Here is a 9,206-nt window from a genome sequence, read left to right on the forward strand (position 1 = left end):
TTTCAATATTCAAATGTTTTAGTAAATATGTTCGATATTAGAGGTATGCAGGTTTCATGAGATTAGCAATTTATAATAGCATAACTGTCATATACGGCTCCGCGTCCACTGATGGCATGTGTATAAGGTGACAATTCAATTCAATACTTTATTGATCCTTATTTCATTGAAATTCCGGGATAAAATTCCCAAATTCAATAAAGTTACAAATTTTAAACTAAGAAAATACAAAATACAAGACACACGGGTAATTCATACAGAATAACATGAATAAGTTATTTAAATGACAATGTCTACTTCAACCCAGACTCAAGTCTAGGATATCGAGTGACAGTCAAACCGGCCGATCCCGCCGGTCGACCGGGCCGGCTGGCTACACGATATGCTCGAAGTCATGATGAAGCAGACATCAGAAGAGCTCTTTCTTCAACCATGGAGGCAATGAAGTTGCAGACCAGCTTAGAGGCAAAAGTGAATCGAAATCGGTCACAAGTTGACAATTTTTTTTTAAATTAGACCAGTCGAAGATTGTATCATCTACCCAATCGCCAAATCTCATAATTCCCCAAATTTCTTAAAACTTCGATTTCAAATTTGCAATTCCACATTAGCTTATCCCAGAAATTCTACATTTTTTCGCAGGCGTCAAATAATTTATTAAAGTTAATTTTCTTGTTTATTTCAATGTTAGGCAACATGACTATAGAGCCCAATTAACTGTCACTAGTTGTCTGATCCTAGCAAATCGGGTGACCTCGTAAAATAATTTTGCAAGGTAAACATGATTTGGGCTCCGGAATATCCTTCACTTTATTCAAGTATCGGGCCCCTGTATCATATTACAATATCAATGACAATCCACCTTGCGAAACATGCAGGTGCTATATGAAGAAAACGACGTTTATAGCCTACCATTATTGCCATACATTTATTCCCTGAAATTCACGTTGACGCCGTGTTATTGGGGTGCAGAATAGAAAGCTCATCTGCGCTACAAATCAATTGATTTCTTATAGATCTTCCAAGATTTCGATCTTGATAAGAATAGATTCACGCAAGTCATAACACGGATATACATCATTGGGTGTTTAAGCATGACCCCGGATATCTCCACCGAAAAGCGTAAAGAATCACGATTTGGTCGTACTGAACGGGAGCTTAGGGCCCTCCCTGGAGAAGTCTTGAAAATTTGATTCTCAAATATTATATGGCCTCTTGGGTGATTTACATTATAACGAAGGGAACGAACTAAATTTGTTTTCGCGGGAACGAACCCCCGCGCTACGTGCCTGATTTCCCCGAATGATGAATGTCGAAGGAAGCTCACCCCGAACCTGCGCGGATGAATAAACTTCTGTTCATTTTAATTGCGTCTAATCTAATCTAGTATCGTTAGCGTAGTTCTGTGGGTGACATGGAGTGGCTTTTAAAACCAATACGATGAAGCCGCGATGAGATCAAGAGCTGTTAAGATGTCTGAGTTACTACTGTGTCGACCTCGAAATCTTACGTTCATCGGATAGTAAAAAAACTTGATTATGAAACAAAATGTTATTTAAGGTCAAATCTTATGTTTTTCAGATGTCAGAAGCGACTGTTGTCAAACGACGGGTAAGCCGACGATGATTGTGACGTTGTCGTCGAATCGACAACGCTGAAGCTAATAGCAACATTATCAGTCCATTCTCAAGAAAATAGCGTATTTAATCAACGCGTCGAGTCTAGTTTATTCTCATAAATATTGAACGTTCTTGTGTCGACGTCGGTGTCGGGTAGATGTCTTACGGTGAAACAAAAACAGTTTGTTGCAGTGTGTTTCGTGCAACAGTCGGGATCTTATAAGATAAATTAGAAGAAACACTGTTGGATATGGAAGATGTGCGCATTAATTAACAGAACCAAATAAGGAACGCGTCTTTTACGTTTACCGGCATAGAATTAAACAACCGTACGCGTATTTCTATTTGCAAAATTGCTTTCGGGAATAAACCTGAAATGTCTTTAATTTGTGACAAGTTTTAAGAACAGATTATCCGATTTTGATTTCTGACAATTCTGCACGGATTAAAATGTCAGATTAGTATAGGTGAACATAGTTGAACGGCTTCGGGGACACGACTGTAAAATCGTGACATTTTAAATTGTTTTTTTCTGGGATTGAAGCAGATTAATACGTTGCTGCTCGTAGCGATCACAGAATACACACGCGGCAAGCATCATTTCTCAGCGGCTAAAATGACTAGCTTAACGCAGTATAACCAGGGGGAACCCCCGACGGCTAATCTGACCCTTGGGTCGGTACCGCGAGGTGATCCATCCGCCGAAAACGAGACGATTATCGACCAATCAGAAATGGCTTTACCGATTTATGCGAAGTGCATAATCGGCATAATGTACACGGCTATTATAATCATGGGCGTTGGAGGCAATGTCATCGTTTGTTACATAGTGCTTGCCTATAAGCGGATGCGTACCGTCACTAACTATTTCATCGTGAATTTGGCGCTCAGCGATATACTCATGGCCGTTATTTGTATCCCATTCACTATCATAGCTAACATGTTAGTGAACTATTGGCCTTTCGGTGCGATCATGTGCCCGATAGTTACATTCGCCCAGGTCGTGGCCGTCTTTCTAAGCTCGTTCACGCTGGTCGCTATTAGTCTAGACCGATACATCGCCATCATGATACCTCTTCGACCGAAAATGACCACTCGTCAGGCAATCATCGTCATCGTAACTATTTGGATTTTGTCGTCTGCCGTCTCGTCCCCGGTTGCCATATTGTCGACTTTAGACGAACGTAAAGTCAATATCGGCGGCGGTCAGGTGGTGATGCGTAAATACTGCATCGAAGACTGGTCGAATAGCAAGGATAGTTTCGACTACAGTATAGTCATAATGTGTCTGCAGTACTTTTTGCCTTTACTAGTGCTGATATTCACCTACACGAGAATCGGGTTCGTTATTTGGGTAAAGAAAATACCCGGAGAAGCGGTAAACCAAAGGGATCAACGAATGGCCGCTTCCAAGAGAAAGGTAAGAGAAACCGATGCCAAAAAGTCTTTTTAAAACCTGTGTTATTTTTTCAGGAGCTCTCTGACTTCATTATCTATTTTCCGTCCGTGAGTATTCTAATCTACTAAATGTTTTTTTCTGCATCTGGGCATTACCTACCACTCTATCAGGCAGTAGCTCTCAATCTCATCGCTTTGACGAATGGCCTTTTGATCCAATTACAATTTCTGATTGACGAGTTCTGGATACCTGATTAATTATGTAGGCAGTAAGTTAATTTGGAAACTGCTAACGATCGATGCTTGATGTGAAACAAATTGGAACGTGTTTTTGTTCACTCCTGGTCACGAAGACACGTATCAATTGAAAAAATACGTTTACCATCTGTTACCGCAGAGGAACGGAATAGCGTCTGTTAACAAGTAAAAACCCACAGTTTAGATATTGACAAGTTAGTTTATTATCTGACAGTTTTAGGGTTACTATTAAACCCAATCATCGGAGAAACCAAAATTAACATTTCGATATCTACTGTGGGTTTTTACTTGTTAACTCTAAACTGCGATTAATATTAGTCTACCGGTCATCAGAGCTTCTCTTGGTATAGACTTTTCTTATCTACTGTGGGTTTTTACTTGTTAACTCTAAACTGCGATTAATATTAGTCTACCAGTCATCAGGGCTTCAGTTGGTATAGACTTGATAAACTTCCTAATCAATATCTATGATTCTAACTATATTTCAGATGGTGAAGATGATGATTACAGTAGTTATGATATACGCAATGTGTTGGTTACCGTTGCATACGGTCACGTTAATTGGCGAACTGAGTGCTGGTAGTTACAACAGCCTCGGCATGCGAGTAACCTGGATTATCTGTCAGATGTTAGCTATGGGAAATAGTTGTTGTAATCCGTTCGTTTATTGTTGGATGAACGCCACCTATCGGAACGGATTCCGTTACGCGCTCCGTTTTTGTCCGTTCGTGCGTTACGATAAAAAAGAGGACGACCAAATTTCGCGGACTAATACGTACGTTACCACTGTCCGAAGCGGGGTTTACACCGACGGTGGTTACCAAGCGAAACGTCACTCGGCAAGAAAACAGTTACCGCCTCCCTCGAATGTAAACAAACTCTCGGCGGACAACACTTCGGTCAGTAGTAGCGGCCAGGAGAACCTACCCACCGAATACGTCCCGCTTCAAAGGTTAAAAAACGGCGGTGCAGTCGACCCGAACGATATCTATCGCGACGACGATGAATGTAGCGATCCTGGATACGACTGACGTCATCATCGGGGTGGTGACCCCTGGTGTTGAAATCAGGAATAAACTCCGTTCATTGTCAGTGGCGTTGTACAGTTGAATATTGTATCTATATAAGCATGTTTTATGTATAGATATTCGTTATTTTGTTGGAATAGTAAATCATTCACAGCGGCTGATTCGACTGAGATCGAGCCTAAAGATTTCGAGTTGTTACGTCCCAAATATTACTGTTAGTAAGTCGTGCCTCTTGTCTGTGACGCACAGCGAAAAATAGTTGTCGTTTGTCATATTTTTTGTTATATATCTAATGTTATCATACAATTAATGTTTAAAAGGAATCATGATTATTGTTTACGGTAGAAGTAAAAAGACCTTAGACCTGATGCATTCGATTTTAAACTTAACTGACACCACCGCTATTGTCTAAAACGTGCAGTTATGATAAGATTATTAGATCTACTTTCAAGTGCTTATACGTGTCTGCACTATATCTGGGTCTTTGCTTTTTTGGGTATATGTGTAATGACGATATAATCATTCTTGAATGAGATCAACCGTTTGATGCACCTTGATATCAATCTTAATCTATAAATCTATGACTTCGTTCTATCTAAGTTGCCTGGATATTTCCTTTTAAGATGTCGTTCACCTTAGGATACGGTATGTAAAAGAAGGCAGGGATATTCGGTAAATGCAATGACGAGCTAATTAATTCTTGATTTGAACTGTTCATTCTGTCAGTGAAATAAATGCACATTTCAACGGCGATTTATCGTCTTTTGTCTTCAAATCTTATGTTCATGGTATTTCTCCGGAATTATTGGTAAGAAAAGAATTCTGCTGCCGATGATAAAAACGACCTTCCCAAATAGGCATTCAGAGACGTTTTGACAGGTGAAATCGTCCATAGACTGAAACATGTATAGAAATCTGAAAGATCGTTCATTATGAAATTACAGACTAATTTGATTTATTTCAAAAACAAGCATGAATACAAATTTTACCCTGAAGCCATTCTGATCTCTAAAAAGAAACATAAAAGCCTAAAAAAAGAACTAACATGTTGAAAAAAATACATTCCCGTTGGTATTGTTTTGGCATGTCTTTGAAGAGACGACATCTTGTGCTTCAAGCTTCTCAGCCGTAGCATAAATATTGCCAAATCTCCACGAAGCCGATTTGGCATTCTTCACTCGGTTTTCTTCTACGTGGTATTAATCAGGTAATGACAGTCACATTATACATCAGAGCAACACGTTATTTAACAGAATTCCATTCCATTTGATGTTTTGTTAAATCTTTTGTGAAAGCCAAGAGAAAATTGTTAACTTTCCTAACATACATCAGTGAAACTATAAATCATGTGTAACTTTCCATAGTTCGCGTCGTGTCAAATTCATTCGACATTTTTACCCAAATATTGATATCGTCTTATTGCAATGGTAATAATAATCGTGACAATACGTATGTAGAAGATAAGATACATAAGCAAGGTTATGTACGATGTCTCGGTGAGGCCGCCTCGATTGCCGCCAGTTCATTGACATGTTTCTCGCGGTGACGACGCGTGCTTTGTAGTAAAACGTGTCGCGACGTTTTAAAGATTTTTATATTTGACATACATATCCATTGACACGTTCAATACGTAAGGATTTCAAGCCGTCAACGCCGAATATAACAAGGTACGTAACACACGTTCTTATGATATTTGCACCTCAAAGTTACCATTCAATAAATCCACTAGAAACTCGTGAAAACGCGGTATAGCATTAAACGGGGAATGATTCCACGCCCATGTTTTTTTTATAGCTATTACGTATATCATAAAATGGAATACAACATACGTTGATCATGATTTCAGCACAAACACACCTACATACCGCGGCGTATGTGCACAAATAATATTGCGTGTTCACTTGAAACTATGCGCAACGTTGAACTTCATAACGTCTCGAACAACATAGAAAACATTCGATTGCCTTGGAATTGTTTCAGACAGAATTGCGTGTCATTACGTACGATATTGTCTCTCGGTTATTTCAATGTAACCCTCAACATGTAACAGTCTTTTTTATTCAAGTTTCGTAAAATCGTTACGTGTAAAATAATGGAGAAGTTCGCGGAAATGTACAAAGCATTCCTCGCCAAAGGAGGTAAGTTTGAAACATAACAAAAAAAAAACGCAAACCCCCGATTAAGCGGTACATCCAGGAAATGATCGATTCAGGACGAGCGATTTATGATTAGCATGAAATTCCTTTCAATATCGCTTCAGATCCTCGTACGGAGAAATGGCTATTTGTAGAAACACCGGTACCGGCACTAATTCTGTCAAGCTTGTATATACTTGTCAGTATATGTGGGCCAAGATTTATGAAAAACAGGAAACCTCTGAATCTCAAGGCGCTCATCATTCCGTACAATTTTGCTTTAGTAGGACTATCATCGTTTATATTCTACGAGGTAAGGGCCTAGGCGATATATACAACTATATCGGGCAGTCGAAACAAAATGTACGCACGGAAATATTACCAAGAGAACAGTTCACTGTCGCGTCAAGTATTCATTGAAAAAAGGTGATCCACAGAAAAGCCTGCGTAGGTTCTGGAAAATTAATTTTCTGCTAGCTAAACGACTTGGCAATGATTGTTTTCTTTTTCTTATAAAAATTCGCAGATTCTAGCTACAGCAATTAAAGCAAATTACAGCCTTCGCTGTGAACCGGTGGATTATTCAAACAACCCGTTAGCTTTAAGAGTAAGTTATACGTCGCATTATGATATGTATTTGTGTTCCCAGAAATCATGTGTGTCAAAACGCTTATATTCTCTGGAAGGTTAGCTGATATCACTGATGGCTTTCGTAGAATACATAGATATATCTGTGAATTATTTTTTTTGAACCTTCAACCTTTTTGATACAGCTAACAAACGATAAAAAATATCAGATCAAAGGTGGAGTTTTTTTTTCGTCTGTCATATGATCATGGTTGGGTAAACACTAGAAATGTAACGAAAATCGAAGACTAAAAATGTGACTGAGTTCTTGCGAATACTACGTCTAACGAACATGAAGCTTCGATTGGACTGGCAGGACGTGGTGCGCTATCAACTTGTCACCACGTATAAAACCATATTATAGAGTAAAATGCCCCGCTCCACAACATGAATGTTTTAATGTATTTCCAGATGGCTAACGCTACTTGGTGGTTTTTCTTTTCAAAGTTCATCGAGCTTTTCGATACTGTGAGTGTTGAATAAGCATTTCGAAATACTCGTATCCTTTCCTCGTATAAATGAATTTACCATGCTTTCATCCTTTACAGATTTTTATGATATTGAGAGGCAAAACGAACCAGCTATCATTTTTACATGTTTACCACCATTCCACAATCATCCCCAACTACTGGTTGGCAGTTAGATTCGCACCTGGTGGACAGGGTATGTTATGTATATTTCTAGTAAAACATGGGAAAGTAGATATTATTCATATCCGACATACGCTGAACATGTAATTCCTACCTCAAATCAATAATAATAATAGTGATCTGTATTTTGCGAAGAAATTGAAACAATTCATAACATAATATCTAAATAATACAAGTATAAACTGTGCCGATATCAATTGAAGGAACCCATGAATCACGTAAATGTACAGCATACGAATTAAAGAATTAGCTTCTTAATTCACTCTATCGTGAATTCTCTTTATGAACTATCAATTCGCATAATGGTTTTATATTCTAGCATTTTTTGCCATGCTCCTGAACAGTTTCGTCCACGTACTTATGTACACGTATTATGGTTTGTCGGCGCTTGGTCCCGAGATGCGCAAATACCTATGGTGGAAAAAGTACATGACCCGTATTCAGTTGGTAAGTATCCTTATGGTAATCTAAGAAGCGGCATATTGAAACTTTTATCACATCGCGGATTCAATATTTCGCCAACATTTGGACTTGATGAATGCTACGTAACTTATTAAGCTTCACAGCGAGCTGGCTTCCGTATATTCCAACTGACTGAATTCCGTTATCTGATATTCAAGTCATCGATCATAACATGAGACAATTTTTTCATATACCAGACTCCTGAATTAACATATTAAACGTCGCCTGACAACTTCCTATTTTCATTATTACAGGATTTTTAACGTCTGAAAAAAAAACACTTTCGAAATTTCATCTATCATATCATGTGTTACAGGTACAATTCTGTCTGTTCTTCACGCATGGCGCTTACAACTATTTCCTGACGGACTGCGATTTCCCCGCAGGTCTGAATCTACTCGTGTTGGTTTACAGTACGTCTCTGATTGTGCTGTTCATGAATTTCTACATACGCGAATACATCCACAAACAAAACGAGAAGAAAACTAAATAACGTTGTCGTTGTTCGCGCGGCGTCATTGTCACATAGAGAATATACGGTTCATAAATTATTTGCTCACGTCCGAAATAATAAAGAAACACCGGTATTAAATGAATTACATGCAACTTGTTGGCTAATATTCGTCCCTCCCTGGACTCCTCCCTGAAATCGAGATATCGTATCCATCATGGGCATCCGTGTACATGTTGTAGGCAAAACGGTACCCAGCCAGAAAATCATTCGTCTCGCCAAATGCTTACCGTTACTTATGGAAACAAGAAAGAAATTCAAAATCCATTTTCATTTGCGATAAGGATAATAGAGATATTTTCACTCTAAACGAATAGTCTATTTCTACGATGTTCACATTGATGTAGTGTAACAAATTGCCCGCCTGGATTCGTGTCAGATCTTAACCGTCAAGTGCTGCCTCTAAAAATAACGTTGCCGGTGAATCTATGAACTGCATAATTACCTACTGTGGTATGCGAGTAATAAGTTAGTTCACATATTCACCGTCAACGATATGTATAGGGGCAGCACGTTAC

General features: G+C 38.8%; 2 protein-coding genes across 3 annotated transcripts; both read left to right on the top strand.

Annotated features, from left to right (window-relative positions):
- The first annotated feature begins 2,235 nt into the window (after positions 1-2,235).
- Positions 2,236-4,988, top strand: LOC141903381 (RYamide receptor-like). Its single transcript, XM_074791493.1, has 2 exons — positions 2,236-3,039; positions 3,764-4,988. The coding sequence occupies exons 1-2, from the start codon at positions 2,236-2,238 to the stop codon at positions 4,304-4,306; spliced, it is 1,347 nt and encodes a 448-aa protein (XP_074647594.1). The 3' UTR covers positions 4,307-4,988.
- Positions 4,989-5,826: 838 nt separating this feature from the next.
- Positions 5,827-8,826, top strand: LOC141903825 (very long chain fatty acid elongase 4-like). 2 transcript variants are annotated; one of them, XM_074792160.1, is made up of 8 exons: positions 5,827-5,970; positions 6,354-6,441; positions 6,564-6,751; positions 6,965-7,045; positions 7,477-7,533; positions 7,614-7,728; positions 8,035-8,162; positions 8,494-8,826. In XM_074792160.1, the coding sequence occupies exons 2-8, from the start codon at positions 6,396-6,398 to the stop codon at positions 8,668-8,670; spliced, it is 792 nt and encodes a 263-aa protein (XP_074648261.1). In that variant the 5' UTR covers positions 5,827-5,970; positions 6,354-6,395; the 3' UTR covers positions 8,671-8,826. The 2 variants fall into 2 exon arrangements, with proteins under 2 accessions (XP_074648261.1, XP_074648260.1); XM_074792159.1 differs by having other exon boundaries at positions 6,369-6,441.
- Positions 8,827-9,206: the final 380 nt, after the last annotated feature.

This window comes from Tubulanus polymorphus, chromosome 4, assembly GCF_964204645.1.
Source record: "Tubulanus polymorphus chromosome 4, tnTubPoly1.2, whole genome shotgun sequence".
NCBI lineage: Eukaryota > Metazoa > Nemertea > Palaeonemertea > Tubulaniformes > Tubulanidae > Tubulanus > Tubulanus polymorphus.

Bases quoted from the DNA above. Each gene is read 5' to 3' on its own strand.
- LOC141903381 (XM_074791493.1), top strand. From the start codon at position 2,236: ATGACTAGCTTAACGCAGTATAACCAGGGGGAACCCCCGACGGCTAAT. The intron at 3,040-3,763 runs GTAAGAGAAACC...ACTATATTTCAG, and splicing joins TGGCCGCTTCCAAGAGAAAG to ATGGTGAAGATGATGATTAC.
- LOC141903825 (XM_074792160.1), top strand. From the start codon at position 6,396: ATGGAGAAGTTCGCGGAAATGTACAAAGCATTCCTCGCCAAAGGAG. The intron at 6,442-6,563 runs GTAAGTTTGAAA...ATATCGCTTCAG, and splicing joins AGCATTCCTCGCCAAAGGAG to ATCCTCGTACGGAGAAATGG. The intron at 7,534-7,613 runs GTGAGTGTTGAA...CATCCTTTACAG, and splicing joins TCATCGAGCTTTTCGATACT to ATTTTTATGATATTGAGAGG.